The 22,791-nt window shown below is 44.8% G+C and overlaps 1 protein-coding gene across 1 annotated transcript in view; it reads right to left on the reverse strand.

The window, feature by feature from the left end:
* TXNRD3 (thioredoxin reductase 3) overlaps positions 1–12,874 on the reverse strand; it is a 50,204-nt gene extending 37,330 nt beyond the window's left edge. The window contains exons 1-4 of the mRNA XM_030802193.1: positions 12,710–12,874; positions 9,561–10,073; positions 1,984–2,044; positions 854–963 (exon numbers count right to left, since the gene is read on the reverse strand). Coding sequence (XP_030658053.1) covers positions 854–963; positions 1,984–2,044; positions 9,561–10,073; positions 12,710–12,874 — 849 coding nt within the window. The remainder of the gene's footprint in view (positions 1–853; positions 964–1,983; positions 2,045–9,560; positions 10,074–12,709) is intronic.
* Between the last annotated feature and the right edge of the window lie 9,917 nt (positions 12,875–22,791).

The following is a 22,791-nucleotide window of genomic DNA, read 5'->3' on the forward strand; positions in this document are numbered from 1 at the left end:
GATCTGCCATCCAAGAAATATCTTTCTGCCTTGAAATAATAGAATTGCTCTCCCTGCATCTACAGATTTATTCTTCGACATCATTTTCCAAGTTAGGATTGGCAAGACGAGCACTTCAGAAGGTGTTTAGGGGCTATAATTACAGGACTTACCACTATGTGAACTAGGTTATAAATTCTAGGACTAATAAGGCAGATTGTTACTGCATAAGGATGCTGATCATAGATTAACACACAATGTAGACAATCTTTTTTCTCCACAAAAAAGCCTCAAATACAACTATTTAATCAACCACTGATTACTCATATTGTATACATATATAAAGGATAAGACAGAGTAGAATTTTAATAAAGGTAAATAATTATAAAATAAAGACCTTATTTAATAAACATCAATTTTTACCTATCATTGCTTACCTAACAACTCCTGTTCATTTGTAGCACTCCAGGGATCAAAAAATCAAAAGCCATAGGCCTTTGGCAACCACCCCAAGGTTAGCAGTCTTAAAAGGAATTCTAATTGCCCTAGACAAGAATGTCAGTGTTGACCTCTTTTTACTGGGCAAACAGTAATGTTATCTCTCCCCATCAGGAGGAAAAGACCTGGGATGTCTCCAGGGTGGCCCACTGGTTTGTCCTGGTGCCCTCACACAAAAATCCTAGCTTCTGAAGTTCAGGCTGGCAGAAAAGCTAATTTCCCTTAAAGCAATCAATATTATCTGATAATTATCCTATATGCTTCATTTTATAACTTCCAAAAGATGAGTGGACTCCTAAAAACCATTTTCTCTTCTTTTAAATACTTTTAAAAATGTGAACAAACAGCATTGAAGAACATGTAATACTATTATTACCTGGAAAGTTTGGTCACATCCACCTACATGCACTTTATTCACGAAAATATTGGGCACGGTTTTCTGATTAGTGATTTCTGACAGCACTTCTTGAATCTTGGCCCCATCATCTAAAGAAGAAAAAAACTATATATAAAAACACTGAAAAGAGTTCCAAATCTTTGTGAGTTAAACTAAAGTGTTACAACACTCAAATGTTCACATGTACATATTCATAACAGGTCAGTGTGTTATATAACTTTATGAAATGATAACTCAAGAGGGGAAAACATCCTTGCTTTCAAAGAAAATCTTTAAAAATAAAGATCTACTGATTCCTTCAAAGATAAACCCTTCAAAATTAGATTTTGATATATTATTCAGTGACTATGCAAAGACAGATTAGAGCCCTCTTTAAAGAGCAAGTATCAAGATAAAATCTGCTGTAACAATAACTCAGAAAATACTTCTTACAATTACATTGGAAAAATGTTTACGGTCAAGGTCCAATATTTATTTTCCATCCCTAAAAATAAAACTAGTCCATGACTACTTAAGACTACCTTATTGGTATACTCTTTAGAAAAGTCTCCAAGATTCAAGAGCATTTCATTCATTAAGGCAACTTGGTTAAAATGAGTCAGTGAGGTTCTATGAAGGCAGAAATCAAACTTGTTCTGTTCATCACCACGCCCCCACCCCTGAAAAGCTCCTTATGTGTAAAGTGCTCAACTAATATTAGATGTATGAATGCCAAGAATTCAAAAGTATAAAGCTAAAAACTTAATGCACTCTCCCTGGTGGATGACATAGCCAGGAAATGGGAGTAGATCCTTTTCATTTGTTACAGCTTAATCTGTTCTGCTAGAGAGCTGGCAGATACATCTGAAATGCCTCAAGTATTTCAAAGGGAGTAGCTTATATATCTTCCTCCCACTCCCTTCCCTCAAATATGGAAAATGTATAAATAAAAAACCTACACCAATTTATCTGCCACATAAGGGTTCATTTTCTGCATGGCTGAATGTAGACAAAAATGCCTCATTTAACCCGAAGACAAGAGTAATCTGAATTGAACAAAGTAAATGGAAAGAAGTCAATCTTGTTGGCATTTATTATAAACAACACTATGTAGTAACTGGTCTACTTACCAACTTGATCAAGTTCCAAGACGTTACATTCGACTCCCAAAGAAGAAAAGAGTTCTTTCACCTGTAACAAAAATTTAGCTAAGTTTCACTCTCACAAAAGATTCAACAGCTATGAAATATGAACATAGTAATGAGAGATGTCAAAAATAAATGTTCTGGAGGAACAGGAGTTCTAGCCGACAGGTGGTTTTTGTTTTTGTTTTTGATTTTTTCCTTTCCTCTACACATCTTCCCAGAATCATCTCAGGCCATCCCTTGCCTTCTTTTTACTGTCTCTTATGACTTTCAAATCTACAACTTTGGCCCAAATCTCTTTTCTGAACTCAAGAAGAGGCAGTATCTATTTTCCACCTGCGTGTCCCACAGGCATCTCACAGGCAACACACCCACAATGCTACTCCTCTCCTCCCACTGAGTAAGACCCCATCTCTACAAAAAATAAAAAAACAAATTAGCCAGGCATGGCGGCACATGCCCATAGTCCCAAGTACTCAGGAGGCTGAGGTGGGAGGATCGCTGAAGACCAGAAGTTTGAAGCTGCAGTGAGCCATGATCACACCACTTCACAACAGCCTGGGTGACACAGCAAGAAGACCCTGTCCCCCTCCAAAAAAAGTACTATTAGTCCTAGCCAGAGCAATACCACAAGAAAAAGAAATAAAAGGCATCCAAACTGGAAAATAAGTTAAATTATCTCTGTTCACAGACAACATGATCTCATGTGTAGAAAACCTAAAGATTTCACAGACACACACATACCAAAACTATGGAAATAAAGAAATTCAGCAAAGTTGCATTGTACAAAATCAACACACAAAATTCAGTTGATTTTCTGTATACCGATAACGAACAATCCAAAATGGAAATTGAGAAAAAAAATTCATTTATAACAGCAAGAAGAAGAACTAAATACTTAGGAAGAAATTTAACCAAGAAAGCAAAAGACTTAGATGTTGAAAACCACAAATGTTGCTGAAAGGAATTAAATAAGATAGCAACAAATAACAACATCCCATGTTCATGGATTGGAAGATTTTATACTGCAAAGATGTCAGTAGTACCCAAAGCAATCTACAGATTTAATGTAATCCTTATCAAAATCCCAATGATCTTTTTTGCAGAAATAGAAAAATCCATCCTAAAATTCATATGGAATTTCAAAGGACCCTGAATAACCAGAACAATCTTGTAAAGAAGAACAAAGTGGGAGAACTCATGCTTCCTGATTTCAAAACTTACTACAAAGATATAGTAATCAAAACAGTGCCGTACTGGCATAAAGACAGGCTTACAGACCAAGGAAGAGACCAGAGAGCACAGAAATAAAGCCTCACATATACAGGGAAATGATTTTTAACAAGGGTGCCAAGACCATGCAATGGGGAAAGGATAGTCTTTTCAACAAATGATGCTGAGAAAATTGGCTGTCCACTAACAAAAGAATGAAACTGGACCCTTACCTAACACCATGTACAGAAATTAACTCGGAATCGATCAAAGACCCAAATGTCAGAGCTAAAACTATAAAACTTTTAGAAGAAAACACATGGCAAAAGTGTCACAACACTGGCTTTGGCAATGCTTTTATGGATATGATCTCAAAGGCACAAGCGACAAAAGAAACAACAGACAAATAGCACCTCACAAAAATTTGAAACTCTTGTTCATCAAACGACAGTTATCTACTCAGGAGGCTGAGACAGGAGGATCATTGAGTTCAGGAGTTTGGGGCTGTAGTGCATTTTGATCACACCTGTGAATAGCCACGGCACTCCAGCCTGGGCAACATAGCAAGATGCTATCTCTTAAAAAGAAAAGAGGACATTATCAACTGAGTAAAGAGGCGACCCAAGGAACTGAATAGGGTATTTGCAAATCACATATATAAGGGATTAATATCTAGATTATATAGAGAACTCCTAAAACTCAAGAACAAAAAAGTTAAAACCCCAACTTAAAAATGGGAAAGCACTTGAATAGATATTTCTTCAAATAAGAGATACAAACGGCCAATAATAAGCATGTGAAAAGCTGTTCATCATCACTAATCTTTAGTGAAACGCGAATCAAAACCACAATGAGATAATACTTCACATCCATTAGGATAAGTATTATTTTTAAAAACACAGAAAATAACAAATGTTGGTGAGGATGCAGAGAAACTGGGACCCTTCTGCACTTTGGTGGGAATGTAAAATAGTGTTGCCACTATGGAAAACAGAATGACAGTTCCTCAAAAAATTACAAATAGAAATATCATATAATCAAGCAACTCCATTTCTAGGTATGTACCAAAAGGAATTGAAAGCAGAGACTCAAATAAATATTTGTACACCCATGTTCATAGAAACATTATTTATAATAGCCAAAAGGTGGAAGCAATGCAAGTGACCATTGACATATAAATGGATAAACAAAATGTGTTATATACATACAGTGGAATATGATTCAGTCTTTAAAAGAAAGGAAATTCTGACACATGCCACAACATCATTGAATGTTCAGGACATTACTCTAAGTGAAATAAACCAGACACAAAAAGACAAATACTGTATGACTCAACTCATACGAGGTACCTAGAGCAGTCATATTCATAGAGACAGAAAGTTGGACGGTGGTCGTCAGGGGCTGGGAGAAGGAGGAAAAGGGAATAAGTGTTTAATGGGTATAGAATTTCAGTTTGGGAAGATGAAAAAGTTCTGTGGATGGATGCTGCTGATGGTTGCACAACAATGTGCATGTACTTAGTACCACTGAACTCTACACTAAAAAATAGTTTAAAATGGTAAGTTTTATGTTATGTATATTTTATCACAATATTTTCAAAAAAGCAAACCAATGGAAATATAAATTTGTAATTCACAAATGTATGAATTCAGGACTGGGGAAACATGGCTTAAAATTAATGTGGAAAAAGTACTTCTAAAAGTCAGGGCATTTTATTCACTGTTTAGTTTGCGTTATTATCTTACATCTGTCCTTTAACATTGACTTTCCAACTAGTCTAGCTGCCTCTACACTGAGTCTAGTTTCATATGATGGCTAGATTTCAAATCACAGGTCAGACACTGCTCACAAGCGTGAGATGACTTTTCTTTGCCACATCGTTAAGTCCACACTTACTAGCAAGCATTTTAAGACCTCCTTGGCCAGGCATGGTGGCTCACGCCTGTAATCCCAGCTCTTTGGGAGGCCAGGCGGGTGGATCACTTGAGTGCAGGTGCTCAAGACCAGCCTGGGCAACATGGTGAAACATTGTCTGTACAAAAAACACAAAAATTACTGAGGTGTGGTGGCATGCACCTGTAGTCCCACCTATTTGGAAGGCTTATGTGGGAGGATCACTTGAGACTGGGAGGCAGAAATTGCAGTGAGCCAAGATCAAGCCACTGCACTCCAGCCTGGGCAACAGAGCAAGACCTCATCTCAAAAAACAAAAAAAACAAACAAACAAACAAAAAAAAAGGACCTCCCTAAATCACCTTTGAAACTAAACTTCCAGTCATTTTCCAATGAATCTTCCTGATCCCCTTGCATATACCTTATGCTCAGCCATACTATTTTCCTTTTATTGTTATCTATCTTCGCTGATATTAGTTTCTTAGCTAGATACTCCTTCTTACCTACAGATTCTAACTTATCCCTCAAGGACCAGCTTACATGGCATTTTCTTAGACTGTTTTGATCCTTCACAGAAGCCACTGTTTTATCTCTTATTCCCACAACTCTTGTTTTTCTTACGTACTTCTTTCTACACATGCAAGCTGTTTGATTACAGCTCAATTAGACTATGAGTGTATGGGAGGCAAGACCAAGGTTTATTCATTTCTGTGTCTCTGCAACACTAAGCACCCAATAACACTTATTGAATGCCATTAGCAGCCCAATCAAGAAACAAAACTCTCTCCTTGACTCTGCAAGGATAAGGACACATGTGGAATATGGTGCCTAATTTTGGGGGATACATTTAAGAGGCTCACGGGCAAAAAAAAAAACCCTGTACAATCAAGTTAGTGAGTGGCCACAGGTAAAGACGGACATGTAAGAAGGCAGGCTACTCAGCCAAGCAAGAAAAACACTTGGCGAAAGTACCGGAAGATCTGCCTTCCAAGCAGAGGCAAGGTTCTTAATTCTGCCCAGTGGAGCAATGCTCACCTCCAAGAATGAATAAATATTTTAGAGAGGCAGATTTTGCTTCACTTAAAAAAATTCCAATAATCAGAGCTGTCCAAATATGTAATGGGACTCAAAATCGTGGCCACATTGCTGAAAATGTTAACACATACAGAATAGAGGATCATTTATCCTAAGATTTTCTGTATCAGCAAGGGTTTCACTAACATTATTTAAGATAATTCACCCTACATTATGTGCCTGACACTATTGTCTAGGCCCCAGTAATACAGCAGTAGACAGACACAGTTCTGATCTCTTGGTGTTTATGCAAACTACAAAGGACAACTCTTAAGAAACATAGATAGAAAACAGACCCCAGAAATAGTCCAACACATACATGAGAACCTGATCAATGATGAGTGAGCACACAAACTAGTGTGGAAAGGATGCGGTCTCCAAAAAAGGAAACAGGAACACCTGAGAAGTCACAAAGAAGAAAAACAAACTGGATCCCCACTCATATTACCAATATCAATCCCAGGTAGACGTCAAGAAGGTGAGTATGAAAAGCACAGTATTCAATTTTCAGGAGCTAAAACAGGAGAATATCTTTATGATCTCTGAATAGAAACAGATTTCCTAAATAAGATACCAAAAGCAAGCCATAAAAGGAAAAGAATGAAAGAAGCAAATACATTAAATTTACAAACTTCAGTTAATGAATAGATCCTTGTATTAGTTTGTTCTCCCATTGCTATAAAGAAATATGAGACTGGGTAATATATAAAGAAAAGAGGTTTAATTGGCTCACAGTTCTGTAGACTCTACAGGAAGCACGACGCTGGCATCTCCTTGGCTTCTGGGAGGCCTCAGGAAACTTACAATGATGGCAAAAGGCAAAGGGGGAGCCAGCACTTCACATGGCCAGATCAGGAGCAAGAGAGTGGGGTGGGGAGACGCTACAGACTTTTAAATGACCAGATCTCACGAGAACTCACTATCATGAGGACAGTACCAATGGGATGATACTAAACCATTCATGAGAAATCCACCCCCATGATCCATTCATCTCTCACCATGCCTCACCTCCAGCATTAGGGATTACATTTCAATATTTGGGTGGGGACACAGATCCAAACCATATCAATCCCATAAAAAGAGTGAAAAAGGAAGGTAAATCTGACAGATTTTCTACAGCAGCAGGTCCTCAAATAACATTAATTCATTACAACAGTGATTTAAAAAACAATTTCCAGCCAGAGCCACTGTCAAGTGGAGTTTGCACCTTCTCTTCATGTTTTCTCCAGGTACTCCAGTTTCCTCCCACATCCCAAAGATGTGCATGTTAGGCTAATTGGTGTATCTACATTTTCCCAGTCACAGAGAGTGTGGGTGTTTGTGCAAGTGCACCTGCAATGGGATGGTTCCCCAGCCAGGTTTGGATCCCGCCTAGCACCCTGAACTGTCAAGATAGGCTCTGGCCACTTGCAACCCTGAAATGGAGTAAGTGGGTTGGAAAAGAAATGAATAAGCAAATATAAATTATTGCCAAATAAAACTTCATCAGGTAGACAATAATCATATAGACACAAACAATAACGAATGCAGTAGGAGAGCACTCAACAGTGCACCCTCGGTATTTCTGATTTTGTTTTTGAACTGCCCAGTGGCACAAGGTGCTCCTTAAAATTCTGCTTTGCAAACATTTTTTTATTTCACTCACCACCATTAGAACCCGACCTCTCCTGATTCATCAGAAATGGGTAAATAATTTTCTTCCTTGTTCTCATTAATCTCTTAAATGTATATATAGCTCACATTTATTTCAATGTTTAATATTAGACATGTTTTGGGTCTTTATTTAAAAGTTTGGTAATTTTTCTTGTGGTCAGAAATATGCCATAGGAACTTAACTCTTATTTCTATCGATTAGCCTACAATAAAACTGGTTTTGTTACATGTCATTTTGCTTAAGGTTGGCTTCCAAGAACCTATCAACAATGTTGAGTGAGCACTTACTGTATACATAACCAAAGGATAAGCATCCTAAATATATAAAGAATAAGTCAGTACAAACAACTAAAAACCACTGCATAGGAAAATAGGCAAAAGGCCTGAAAAAAATGAAAAACACACTATATAATTTCATAGAAGACGAAGCTCAAATGACCCATGAACACACTGGACTTCATTTGGGAAATGCAAAATTAAACCATAATGGAATGCCATTTCAAAATTGCCAGAATGGCAAAAATTAAAAATATCAACTGTTAGTAAGAATGTAGACCAAGATGAATTGTTACAAACTAGGAGGAGAGTAAATTGGTATCACTACTTGGAAACTCAGCTGGGCATTACCTAGCTAAGGTAGAAATCATGCATCCTTTATGACCCAGCAACTCAGCTTCAAGATATCTATTCTAGAGTAAGTCTTTTATAAGTGCACTGGGAGTTACGCGCAAGAATAACCATATAGCTGTACTGTTTTTTAAGGCCAAAATACTAAAAACAGCAGAATGATAAACTCCAGTATGATTCATCCCAGGGAATAGTCAGCAATGAAAATTAATGAACCCCAGCTACAGATACTAACATGCATGAATCTCTGAAACATAAATGTTGAAGAAGAAAACTGCAGAAGAATACTTATGTATGTATGGTTCTATTTATATCAAGTCCCAAAACAGGCCAAAAGGAACCAAATATTGATTAATAATATATATATTTGGTAAAAATATAAAAAAAAAAAAAAGAAATTTTGCATAGTGGTTAACCCTGAGGGAGGGAGGAGACAGCCAAGGAAGCTTCTACAGTACTAGTGTCACTTTATTATTCTTAAAAATGTATATGCATAATATATGTTTTAAGAAACTATACATATCAATGTAAACTTCAAATATATTTGAAAAACACAGGCTATCATTTCATGAACTCAACCCAATAGTTTATGCTTTTGCATACTGTCTTCCACGTATCATTTTTCAACTTTGTATAAAATGAAGTAAATTCCTAAACGTTGAAAGTCTCTACCTTACACGTAGGTTATCACCCAAAGGCTCGTTTCTAAGTGAAGTATTCTTAAACTCAGAATACATTTGTCCTTAGGAATAATGCCGGATTCCTAGTCCGCCCCTAAAAGCTAAGGCAGTGTGCATGAAGCTGAAATTACCTCAGTCATCCTCACAACCTTCCCGTACCTTCGTTTCACATGACAGGGGAACCGAGGCTCGGCACAGGGTCCTAACCCGGGTCGAGGTCACGCAATTAGGAGAGTTTCTGTTTTGATATACTATCACAAGCCCACCTCAGGGGAACACCGGGGAGAGGAGAGGACGGGCGGCTGACCTCACCGCCGCAGCCCGGGACCCGCGGGCGCCCCGGCCCGGACCCGCCCTGCCCCGGGTGGCGTCCGCGTGGCAGGCCCGGTCGCGCGCGGTGGAACAGGCGAGGGCCGCGCCTACCCGAGTACTATGGGGACAGTAGCTCTTGCTGAAGATCACCACCCGGCTGCGCTCGATGAGGCCCAGGAGGCGGCGGCGCAACTCCTCGCGGGCCTCGGACGAGCGGCTGGGCCCGGGGGACGACAGGCGGGCACGGCGCCCCGGCGGCGACAACGCGCGCGCCCCTCGGACATGGCCCGAGCGGCGGTTGGGGGCATCGCCCGCCTTCCCCAGTCCGGGCGACTGCGGCGGCGACCGCTCCAGAGTCTCGCTCTCGCTCCTGGCCCGTCCGGGCCTGCTCACAAACCGAAACGCAGGCGGCGGCAGCGCCGTGCGGTGAACGCTGCCCTCGCTGGCCACTCTCAGCACCCGTGCGAATCCGCGAGGCAGCCGCTCGCCCCGCCCCCCAGCACCGCCCCCGGCACCGCCCCGCGCATGCGAAATGGGTTCCCCGCCTGCCCGCCGCGTAGGTGTCACCTGCTCTTCGCAAAGAGGCGGGTACCAAACGCGAGCCTCTTTATCTCCAGGTTGTGTCTGCGTCCCGAGACCACCCAATCTTGGCGATGGCGCTCGGAGATGGCCTCTGTGCAATGCCTTTTACTCCTAATAATCCCCGACAGCCCCTTTAAACCACCGTAAAATATACGTTCTTCAATTTTTATGGGAAGTGTGAATTGGAAAGATTGATTTTTTTTTTTTGGAGACAGAGTCTGGCTCTGTCCCCCAGGCTGGAGTGCAGTGGCACCATCTCGGCTCACTGCAAGCTCTGCCTCCCGGGTTCACGCAATTCTCCTGCCTCAGCCTCCCGAGTAGCTGGGACTACAGGCGCCCGCCACCACGCCCTGCTAATTTTTTTGTATTTTTAGTAGAGACAGGGTTTCACTATGTTGGCCAGGATGGTCTCGAACTCCTGACGTCGTGATCCGCCCACCTCGGCCTCCCAAAGTGCTAGGATTGCAGGCTTGAGCCACCGCGCCCGGCCTAGATTGATATTTTTAAAAGTTTAGATCACACAAGCTAAATAAATATATTGCGTTTCCCGTTGCAACGCAGCTTTAAGATGAGTTTCCTAGGTTGCTACCCGTCAGTTCCCTTCTACATAGAATTCCAGAGCCGCCCCTAACAAAGGGACTCTGAAACCGCGAGAACAGGAATCCTCTGTCCATTTCGGTGGATGGGTGGAAGACCTCGGAGCTGAACTTGCCTGCAGTGACTTACAGCCCCCTTCACAACAATGGGTGAATAAAACCCCAATAAAGAGAGACACCCAACCACAGGACCAGCAGGTGTGAGCCGGTTCCTGCCTACCTCTAGGCTGTCATCACCTGACAGTGTCCCTTGGGTCCACTCTGCTTCAGCTACACGGGCTTTCTCCCTGTGCCTCAGATGTGTCAAAACCATTCTTGCCTTAGGGTCTTTGCACCTTTAGCTTTATCAGTCTAGGATGTTGTCTCCTGCAATGGACTGAATGTATCACCCAGATTTCATATGTTGAAACTCTCATCCTAATGTAACGGTATTTGAAAGTTAAGACCTTTGGGAGGTAATTAGGTCATGAGGGCAGAATCTTTGAGAGTGGGATTAGTACCAGTAATTAGTAACACTAAGAAAACGCCAGAGAGCTAGCTCACTCTCCACCATGTGAGAACACAGTGAGACCTTACAGCTGGAATGGGTAAGTGGGCCCTCATCAGAAGCAACCATGCTGACATCTTGATCTCAGACTTCCAGGCTCCAGAACTGTGAGAGATAAAATTCTGTTGTTCGTAAGACGCCCCATCCTTTGTTCTAACAGCTCCAATAGACTAATACCTGCTCCAGCAAGTCTGGCTCCTCATTGCCAACTAAGTCTTGGCTTAAATGTTACCTCCTTAGAGAAACTTTTGCTGTGTACCCAAAATGAAGTAGCTGCTAATTTCCATCATTTCACACATGTTCTAGTCCCTTCATGACACATTTATTGTTATTTTCAATGGCCTCCTATAATTTCTGGTTTCCTTGCTTGTTGTCTGCCCTACCCCTGTCTCCATCACCTCGAGTGGAATGTGAGTTCTGTGAGAAAAGGGCCTTATCCTTTGGTCCACAACTCTAGCCCCAGAGTTTATCACAGTGCCTGGCTCATAGTAGGCACAGAATACAGTTTAACTGAATGAATGAACTAGTGATTCACACATGTCACATCTTACCAGAACATATATTACCATAATTTACTTCTCCTCTTGTCCTCACATGAGAGGCTGGGATCTCAAATTCCTCTTCTTCCTACTCTGCTCATCCAGGGAGCCACAAGTCCGGGAGGTGGAGTACAGACCACGATGTTCAGGGACTGCCTCATGCCACTCCTCTTGCCCTGGGCCCACATAGCTTATTTCGTGCCTTGACTCCACAAGCACTTCCTGAACACCTCGGTCTGTGCTAAGTGTTAGGGAATAAACACATGGAAGATAGCACCTGTCTTCAGGAGATCAGAACCCTTCTAGGAGAGATGTCAAAAATAGGAAATGTAAATGAGGAAGTAGTTCTAAAGAGAAGAATAATACCTGAGCTGGATGTGATGAACTGAAGAATCATTGGCCCAGACAATAAGCACTGGAAGGGGTATCAGAGGGAGGCAGCCCAGCTGAACCACGGAAGCAGGGGAAGGCTGGTGTATTTGGGGAAAATGCCGAAAGATCCAAAAATGAGCAGAGGTGAAGGAGAAATGAATGCTGTTGAAGTGAGCAGGGGCCAGATGGCTGCAATCTAGTTGATGCTGTTTAGAAGATCTCTAGGAAGGAAAAGGGAACATGAGACAATAACTTCAGGCAGCAGGAAGATGCCTTTCCTATTAGCCTGAGCAAAAGTCAGAGTTTGGAAGAACTGAAGAAGAAAGGAAACAGAACAAGGAAGATGTCCCCTTTATCCTTTTATTTTTATTTATATTTTTTAAGAGACAGTCTTCTATTGGGACTCTGGACATCTAGACATCAGTGCAGGGAGTTTCTGAGAAGACCAGCTTCCCTGGCAGGCTTAGATGTGGCCTAGCCTGAGTCAGGAGGGGAACACACGTGGGGCTGGATGTTCTTTCAGATCCCTGGCAGAGACCAAAGACAGAGTGGTCAGCTTGGCCTAGCTTCTGCGAGGGCTGGCTCTGATGTGGGAGAGGGAGGCAGTCCCCAGAGCAGGAATGCCTTCCCTGGGGCTCCTGTCCTTGCAGGGGAGAAGCTGGCCATCGTCCCCTCAGAGCCTCCTTCCCTGCAGCCCGAGGAGGGCGAGTGACGGATTCCCCAGGGGGGCAAACGGAACGGATTCCCCGGGGGCGGGGAGGAACCTCTGGGCTCTGGCTTCAGCCCCATCCCGGGGAAACATTCACAGCCCCTCCGGAGGAGAGCCCTGCTGCAGGAAGACTCTAGGGCAGGGCCCAGCTGCCAGGGACCTGGGCTGTTGGTGATAGTACCTCAGTCTCCAAACTCTCTGGGCCTGGGGGCAGTTCCCTTCCTTGGTTACAACAGATTCTTACCCCGCCGTGCCCTACTGCCCGCCCCGCGGGGAAGGGGCCCAGGAGTCGACCAGTGGATAGACGTTACTGTGTCTTGAGTCGGGGACAGCCTGGGCAGCACCGTCCGCGTGAGGCAAACAGGGCGCGCAAGGCAGGCGCCAGGCTCCAGAGCAGCTGCTGACAAGTGGTTCGGCGGTTCGGGTTTCCATGGAGACGGGGGCGGGGCCAGGCGACCGTGACGCGATTGGAGCGGGGCTTTTCAACTGCCAACGGCCCCGCCCAGCCTGGGCAAAGAAACGTAGCCCGGCCTGGAAGACCGAGCCAGGGACCCCCAGGCAGAGCCTGACCGCTGCTGGCAGCCGGGGCCTCCTCTCTCCAGGCACTGCTGCCTCCACACGGACCGGCGCCCTCTGTGGGTCCCGCGGCTCCCGGCCCGGCTCAGCGCCTCCAGATGCCTCACCCGGGCCCACTCTGCTAGGTCCCCAGGGACCTTAAAGTGCTGGTCACTCCCATGAGCCTCCTGACACTCCCATGGGTCCTTTGGAGCCCTGGGTTGTGAAGTTGATACTTCCTCAGTGCCGCCCGCCCGGACGCGGCTGCTCCAGGACCACAGCTGACCAAGTGCGGCCACATCCCCTGCGGGCCACCCGTCAAGGGCACAGGCGACAGGACCCCCAAGGCGCAGTGGCTCGCCCTGCCCAGGGCTGACCCTTGGGGTGGGGAGAGGGCACTAACTCGGGTCCTCTCCCCTTCCTCAAGGCTCCTTCCTCCCCTGGGGTGAAGGGCTCTCAACCCCAGCACCTCGGGGGCCTTCCTGTTTCATTCACGCCCACAAATGATCATTCAGTGTGCTGGGATAGAGAAGACAGACACGCTGGCCCCCAGGTGGGTGAGAGAGACTAGTCTATCAGTGCAGAAAATTCCCAGTAGGGCCAGGGGCCAGGAAGGAAACACCAGGAAAAGTGAGGCAGGAAGATGGGGGTGACCCTACTGCAGATGGGTGCTCAGGGAGGGCTTCTCTGAGTAGGTGACATTCACTTAATTGGCAAAAGGGCTGGGCAGGGCCTGTGGAAGTCTTCTAAGAGAGGGAACGGCAGTGCCCAGCTGGCTGTCCCAGGGATGGAAATAGGGCAGCGGGTGGGGGTGGGGGAATGAGCCAGGCAGGCAGGACCCAGACACTGTGTGATGGGACCCACGGAGGCTCTGAGGAAGCCCTGGGCCTCAGAAGATGGGGAAACAGGAAGACCCACCTAGAGGCGTTCACAGCCTTCTAGGGCACAGACAGTGCAAAACAGCTCAGGCCAGAATGCAGTTTAGGTTTCAGAAGGTTGCTGGCTCCCTCACGCTCTTCTTGAGGCTAAAAGGTTCCAGCTCCTTGGTACCTTTCTACGGAGACATGGTTCTGGGGCCCCAGCTACACGGACAGCCTTTTGATGGTTGTCGTCTACAGCCAGGAAGGGGGTGTGGACCGACCCGCCCCTTCCTTGGCCAAGTGGACAGATGAAGGGAGCAGCTGGGAGCAGGGTTGCTGGACTGAGAATTAGACTTGGAATGTAATCCAAACCCCCCAAAAGCCACCTCTTCTCTGGAGCTTGGCTTCTTCAAGAAAACTGGGGACAAGGGACAGCAAAAGCAGCTCTCAGGACCCTTGCCTCTCCACCCTGTGATGCTTTTAGATGGTTCTCAAGGGCCACACTTTTCAGAAAGAATTCTTGGGCTATAGGAAAGTAAAGGGAGGAAATGCGTTTTGAGTGGCACTTAGCCCAGGCTCCAGACTAGGTGTTGGTTTGGTGGGGTTTGCTTTTCCTCCTGCACCAGCCCCTTCACAAAACCTGAGTCCTGGCTAGGGCCGGGAGTGAGATTCCTGTTTCTAGATTTTCATCATTCCGTGTTGCCCAGGAGGAGGTCTGGGGGGAAAGGAGACAGATATTAGCAAGTATATAAAAGACAATTTAGCCAGAGAAAACCCAGAAGAGGAATCAGGATGAGGGGATTAGGAATGGCAAAGGAGGTGCTGGGGGAGAGGAAATTGGGTGTGGGGCTGGGACAAACAGAAAGGAGGTGGATGTGGGGGCCAGGGAAGTAAAGTCCAAGAGGTCAGTGGGACCAGAAGCCACAGCCTTAGTGGGGGCCTCAGGAGAGCAGCAAGCTGCATCTACCTTGGAAAGGTGGAGAACGGACTGTAGTGAGCTGGATAGGGAGGAAGGGGGAGGTGACAGGGCAGAGGAGGCAGGGGACAGACAGGAGAAAGACGGTGCCCTGGGCCAGGTGGCCACCACTGCTACCAACACTGGAAGTGGAAAACTCTTTGCCTTCTCCTTACCCCTGTGGCTATGATGCCTCCATTCTTCTTGCCCCTGCTTCTTTAGTAATAGGTGCTGGCAACTAAGGAGCAGAGTCTGATTTGAGGTTGCCTAGGAAACCCTCGGGGGCAGCTGTGAACCCACTAGGCTTGCCCAGTAGGGAGCTCAGGATCCCCAAATTGGACGAGCAAATAAGCTTAGTGAGTGACAGTTCCACCAATGTTCCCCAGAGTCTCAGTAGGCGTCCATTACCCCTGTGTGTCCCCAGGCCTGCTCTGCTGGGTAGCCTCGGGGACCCAGGGCTGTACTTCCAATGCTCTGCAGACACACCTCGGGCTTGAATCCCATCTCACTGATTCCACAAATATTGATTGAGGGCCTACTGGGTGCAAGGCCTGTGTGGCTGTGAGGGAGTCAAGGTCCCTGCTCCAGTGCGGGTGATGGGCATAAAACAGGACAACTTCAGAACCTGAGAAGGGGGACAAAGCAGAGTACTGGGAAGTGGCTGGGTGGGCACGGAGCAGCCTGGGATGGGGTAAACAGCCAGTGCTTTTCCATCCATTATTGGCCAGATATCATTGGGGATCCTACCTGCTCTCTCTTCAGCCTTGGTTTCCTTACCTGGACAGTGGAGCAGGAGACCCCCACGGCCTGACCCTGCTCTGTGGGTTGCCTCTAGGGAGCCGGCCCTGCTCAGGCCTGTTCCCCCTACTCCGTGGCTGTAAGTTCTTCCTGAGAATGTTCCCCCAAATGGAGGCCACTGGCAGCAAAGAAATGAACAAGCCAAGGTTGCCCGGCCCGCACCAAGGGCTTCATGGCTCCCAAGGCACAGCCTGGGTGGACACTGGAGGGTGCTTTCTGTCTGTCGATTTTGCCCAGGTTCCTGGAGCCCTTTCCGTTGACCCAACCCAGCTCGCTGAGCCTGGAGCCCTAGCTTCTGGAGAAGAGATGTCAAGCTCTACCACAGGTCACAGGTCAGAAACAACTCTGGCCTTGTCTGATGCAAGTGGAGGCCAGATCTTGGGAAGGCGCCTCCTCTCATGGGGCTGGCACTTCCAGAGGGTGGATGGCAGCAAGGTAGGGAAGACTCTGAGGGACCCTTGGGGAGCCCAAGTGGGGCCCAAAGGGGCCCTCTCTCTGGGGTGGCAAAATGGCATTGGTAGAGGGAGATTTAGCATTGACACCTGGAGGACCCTCGCCCCAAAAGTGGATTTTAAGGACAGCAGCACACTGGGAAGACAAGGGGCCCCACAACACTCCCACCCTCTCCCCAGCCAAGGGGGCACTCAGCCAAGAGAGCACATGGGGGCTGAAGTCCAGCCCACCCCCACCAACCTCCAGGCCTGGCTCCCTGACCCAGGCTACATCCATCTGGAGGGTGGATTCTCAGAAAGGCATTGTACAAGCCAGGAGTGCCCTTCAGGCGGCCGGTTCCCTCATCTGTAAAATGGGCATCAGTGTCTGATGGTGGGTGCTGAGAGACCCCTGTGGCAGTTTGGACACCTCTGTCCTCTGCTGGATGAGTCCTCTGGGCCAGGCATGCTGGGTAGATGGCAGCCTGGGCGTCTTGCCTGGCTCCTACTTGCAGCTGTTGAAGTCCACACATTGTCGACGTTTCAATGTCAGGTTTTAATGTTCTTGGACTTAAGTATCTTCATTGTCTCCATTCTAAATGCAGGGAGACCTTTGATGTGGAGACTCTGAGGTGTTTTTGCAATATGCAATATGTTCTCATTGGCTCTGGTCACCCTGCTGTGTACTAGATGTCAAAACCTCTTCCTCCTGTCCATCTGAGACTTTGGTCCTTTGACCAACAGCTCTCCATTCCCTACCTCTGCTGCCTCCCAGCTTCTGATCACCATCAACCTACTCTCTACTTCCATGAGGTCAACTTTTTTACACCAACACTTCAATGACATCATGAGAAATTTGTCTTTCTGAGGTTATGAATATGCTAAGTAGGTTGATTTCATCATTCCAGTGCACACATCTATCTAATCATCACACTATACCCCATGAATGAATATAAACATGATTTGCCAATTGAAATAATGTTTATAAACATAATAAATATAATCAAATGCAGGCAGTGCTGCTTGGCTACCCAAACTACTTGGTTTTGTCTTGGTCACAGCTATCCACCTGGTTTGTCAGTGCTATCTTATTAAGATGAGGTTTTTGGGCTTGGCAGGAACAAAGTAATTTCAGCATGAAATTGAGACATCTTCTGGCAGCCCTGTGGAAGCCCTGGCTCATTTTATTCACAGAGGCTGAGGTTATACCATCTGGCTGCCCAGCATGGAGGGAGCTGGCTTCCTGGGATGTTCCCTGGGACAATGATCCTTCTGGATCTTCCCCACTGCTGCTGGTGCTCTGGGAGAAGAGCAAGGCCACAGGGCCATGCTGGGGTGCTTTGTGTGAAATGGCTCATTTCATCTGCAGAACTGGTAGGGGACTGGCAAGAACAGTGGCCTTTTGCCCTGACTCCTGGTCCTCCTCACGCATCTGAAAATGTGGAAGGCCAGCTGGCTTTGTGTCCTCTTTGACTCCACAGGGAAGGTGGAAACTTTCGCAGATGGGCAAGTTCAGGTGGGGCCTACAGGAGGAAGGGACTGTGCTCTGATGTTTTTCCACTAGATACTCTGATGCTTCCCATTAGAAATGAAAAAATGTTGGTGAGTGGTACCTTCTTTGAGTAATCTTTTTCTGTAGGTCCTTAGAGTTCTTCAAGTAAAATGGCAGGGCCCTGGCCAACATAGTGTACAGGATGATGCCAAGGCTCCAGGCACTGATGGTAGGGCATTGGTACCCATGGCCCAGGAAGAGTTCTGGGACTACATAAGAGTAAGCCATATGAAAGGTTCTCAGCCTCTTCCCCTCCCTAAGTGTCATGCTGAAGCCAAAGTCAGTGATATTAACATTGTGTTCTTCATCCAGTAGGATGTTTTGCAGCTTTAGCTCTTGATGTGCGATGTTCTGTGGCAGTACTGCAGTGCCGACAGAATCTTCCTGAACATGGTCCAGGCCTCCTCCTCCTCGATGTGGCCATGGTGGCGTATCTGGTGGTGCAGCTCTCGTCCTCCAGTGTACTCCATCACTAAATGGACAGTGTTTGCTGTGTCAATCACCTGGTAGAGTAGAATGATGTTCAGGTGATTGAGGGTCTTCATGATACTTATCTCTCTCTCTGGAGAGTGATGCTGGGGAAGCCACGCTTCTTAGAGATGATTTTGATGGCCACTGGGTCCCAGTTAGCATATGCTGGGCCGGTTTGAGGTCACTGAATGTACCCCAACTGATGGTCTCAAAAATCCTGTACTTTTGGATCTCCTCATCAGGTGAGTTTGAGGCCAAGCCCAGCTCCATAGTGCCTCCTAACTATGCTGACTACAAATCAACCTCTATAAACTATTCTAACTAATGAAAACACTAATTATACTAACCAGGTTGAGAATACTAACAAACCACACTAATTATACTAAATACACTAATAATATTGACTATAATAACTATGCTAAAATACTAAGCAATGATACTGAATATACTAACTACACTAAAATACTAAGCACCTAAACTGACTATAAACACTACGCAAGAATACTAAGCAATGATACTGACTATACCAACTATGCTAAAACACTAAGCAACCATATTGACTATACAAACTATGCTAAAATACTAAAAACCATACTGACTATGCTAAAAGACTAAGTAACAATACCTACTGTAATAACTATAAGCAAAGATGCTGTTGTTACAGACTATGCAAAGAAACTAAGGAACAATACTGACTAACTACACCAACAGTACTACACAATGATACTGAGCGTGCTGACTACTACAAAATACTAAGCAACAATATGGACTGTACTGATCACAATAAAACATTAAGCAACCATATCAATGATACTGACTACACTAAAATATTGAGCAACCATAAAAACTATGTTAAAATACTAAGCTACCATACTGATTATGTCAAGTACACTAACAAAACTAAGCAATAATAATGACTATTATAACTATGCTATAATACAAATAAATAATACTGACTATAATAACTATACTAAAATATAAAGAAACCATGCTAACTATACAAACTTCACTAAAATATTAACTAACCATATTAACTGTACTAGCTGCACTAAACTGCTAAGCAATGATACTGACTATACTACCTATGCTTAAATATTAAGAAATTATACTATCTATACTGACTGTGCTAAAATAGTAAGCAACTATACTAAGTATACTCACTAGACCAACAGTGCTAATTAATGATACTGATATGTGTCTCCACCCAAATATCATTTTCAGTTGTAATCCCCAATGTTGGATGTGGGGTCTGGTTCGAAGTGATTGAATAATGGGGGCAAAATTCTCATGAATGGTTCAGTACCATTTCCCCTTGGTGCAATATACTGAGTGAGTACTTGGTAATGTTAGTTCTCACGAAATCTGTTTGTTATACAGGGTGAAGTATTCCCTACTCTCTATCTTGCTTTTGCTCAAGCCAGGGAGTGCTGCACCCATAACACCTTCCACCATGACTGTCAGTTTCTTGAGACCTCTCCTAGAAGGGAAGCAGGTGACAGTAACATGCTTCCTGTACAGCCTGTGGAACCATGAGCCAATTCCAACCCTTTTCTTTATAAATTACCCAGTCTCAGGTATTCTTATAAGGTATTGTGAGAATAGACTAATATGGCAAATTGGTACTGAGGAGTCAGGCATGGCTCTGAAGGTACCTGAAACTGTGGTAGTGACTTTGGAACTGGGTAATGGACAGAGATTGGAAGAGTGTCGGGGGTTCAGAGCTCTGAAGACATGAAGATGAGGGAAAGTTTGGAACTTCCTAGAGATCACTTAAATGGTTGTGACTGAAATGCTCATAGTGATATGGACAATAAAGTCCAGGCTGATGACGTCTCAGATGGAGATGAGGAACTTTTTGGGAACTAGAGCAAAGGTCACTTTTGTTATGTGTTAGCAAAGCCCATGGAGGCATTGTGCCCCTGCACTAGTGATCTGGTCTTTGAAATTGGGAGTGATGATTGAGGGTACCTGGCAGAAGAAATTTCTAAGCAGCAGAGTGTTCAAGATGTGGCCTGGCTGCTTCTAATGACCTCTGATGTTCATATGCATGGGCAAAGGAATGATACAAAATTGGATCTTATATTAGACAAGGAAGCAGAGTGTAAATGTTTGAGAAATTTGCACGCCAGCCATATGGTAGAAAAGAAAAGCCCATTTTCAGGGGAGGAATTAAAGCAAACTACAGAAATTTGTGTAAGTAAAAAGGAGCCAATGGCTAATAGCCAAGACAATGGAAGAAAGGCCTCCAAGACATTTCAGAGACCTCTGTGGCAGCCCCTCCCATAACAGGCCTAAAAGCCTGGGGATGAAGCATAATTTTGTGGGCCAGACCAGGGCCCCACTGCCATGGGTAGCCTTGGGACACTGTTCCCTACATTCCAGCTGCTCCAGCTCCAGCCATGGCTGGAAAGAAAGGCCCAGGTACAGCTCAGGCCTCTGCTTCGGGGGTGCAAGCTATAAGCCTTGGTGGCTTCCAGGTAATATTAAGCATTTTACAGGGGAACAGAGTGCAAAATTGGTGGCTTGGGAGCCTCTGTCTAGATTCTAAAGGATGTATGGAAATCCCAGATGTCCAGGCAGAAGCTGGCTGCAGGAATGGAGCCCTCATGGAAAACCTCTCCTAGGGCAGTGGGAAGGGGAAAAGTGAGGTGGGAACACCACACAGAGTCCCCACTGGGTCATTTTCTAATGGAGCTGTGAAAAGATGGCCACTTCTCTCCAGCCCCTAGAAGCGTAGATCCACTGGCAGTTGCATGCTGTGCCTGAAAAAGGTGTAGGTAGTCAACACAAGCCTGTGAAAGCAGCCATAGAGGCTGTACCTTGCAAAGCCTTGGAAGCAAAGCTGCCCAAAGCCTTGGGAGCCCACCCCTTGCACTACTGTTCCCTGGATGTGAGACATGGAGTCAAAGAAGGTTACTTTGGAGCTTTAGGAGTTGATGACTGCCATGCTGGGTTTCAGGATCTCATGGGGCCTGCAGCCCCTTTGTTAGGGCAGATTCCTCCCTTTTGGTAAGGGAGTATTTACCCAATGCCTATACCCTCATTGTATCTGAGAAATAACTAACTTGTTTTTCATTTCACAAGCTCACAGGTAGAAGGGACTAGCCTGTTTCAGACAAGATATTGGACTGTGGACATTTGAGTTAATGTTGGAATGAGTTAAAACCTTGGGAGACTGGGGGAAAGGTATGATTGTATTTTGAAATGTTATAGGGACATGAGATTTGGGAGGTCCCCAAGACAGAAAGATGATTTAGATCTCTGTCCTCACCCAAATCTCATGTCTAATTGTAATTCCCAATGTTGGAGGTGGTTGGATCATAGGGGCAGAGTTCTCATGAACGGTTTAGGACTCTCCCCTTTTAGTGCTGCATAGTAAGTGAGGTGTCATGAGATCTGGTTGTTTAAAAGTGTGTAATGACTCCCCACCCCCTCTTTTTCTCCTGCTCCAGGTGTGTAAAATACTGACTCTCTTTCGCCTTCTGCCTTAAGTTTCCTGAGACCTCCCCAGAAGCTGAGGAGATGACAGCATTATGCTTCCTGTACAGCCAGTGGAACCATCAGCCAATGAAATCTCTTTTCTTTATAAATTACACAGTCTCGAGTTTTCTTTCAAGCAAAGAAAGAATAAATTGATACAGATACTAACTTTGCTAACTGCAGTAAAATACTAAGCAATCATACTGGCAGTACTGACCACGTTAAAATGCTGAGCAATGACACTGACTATACTGGCTATGCTAAAATACTGGTGCTGACCATACTGATGGCTCTAATGATGATAAGCAACAATACTCACTGTGCTAACCACACTGAACTACTAAGCAACAATACTACCTGTACTGACTATGCTAAAACCATAAGCAACCACACTATACTGACTATGCTGAAATACTAAGCAACTACACTAACTATGCTGACAATGCTAACACATTAAGCAACCGTACTGACTATATTGACTACTCAAGAATACTAAGCAATGATTCTGACTATAGTGACTATACTGAAATACATAACCAACCATCCTAACTATACTGACTGTGCATAAGCGATGATACTAACTATACTTACTGCACTAACAGTGCTAATGATACTGACTACACTAGAATACTAAGCAATGTTAGTGACTATACTGACTACACTAAAGATGTTATGCAACAATAATATTGTTCTAGCATAGTAACTAACTATTGTTACTATGCTAGAATACTATCTGTGCTAGAATACTGACTAAACTGACTATGCTATAATACTAAGGAAATACATTATAGCACCTATGCTAATTTATTAAGGCAACAATAGTGAGTATATTGACTATGCTGAAATACTAAGCAATGACACTAGACTCTTCTTTTCTTTGTTTTTTTTTGTTTTG

Source organism: Nomascus leucogenys, chromosome 21 (genome assembly GCF_006542625.1).
Source record: "Nomascus leucogenys isolate Asia chromosome 21, Asia_NLE_v1, whole genome shotgun sequence".
Classification (NCBI taxonomy): Eukaryota; Metazoa; Chordata; class Mammalia; order Primates; family Hylobatidae; genus Nomascus; species Nomascus leucogenys.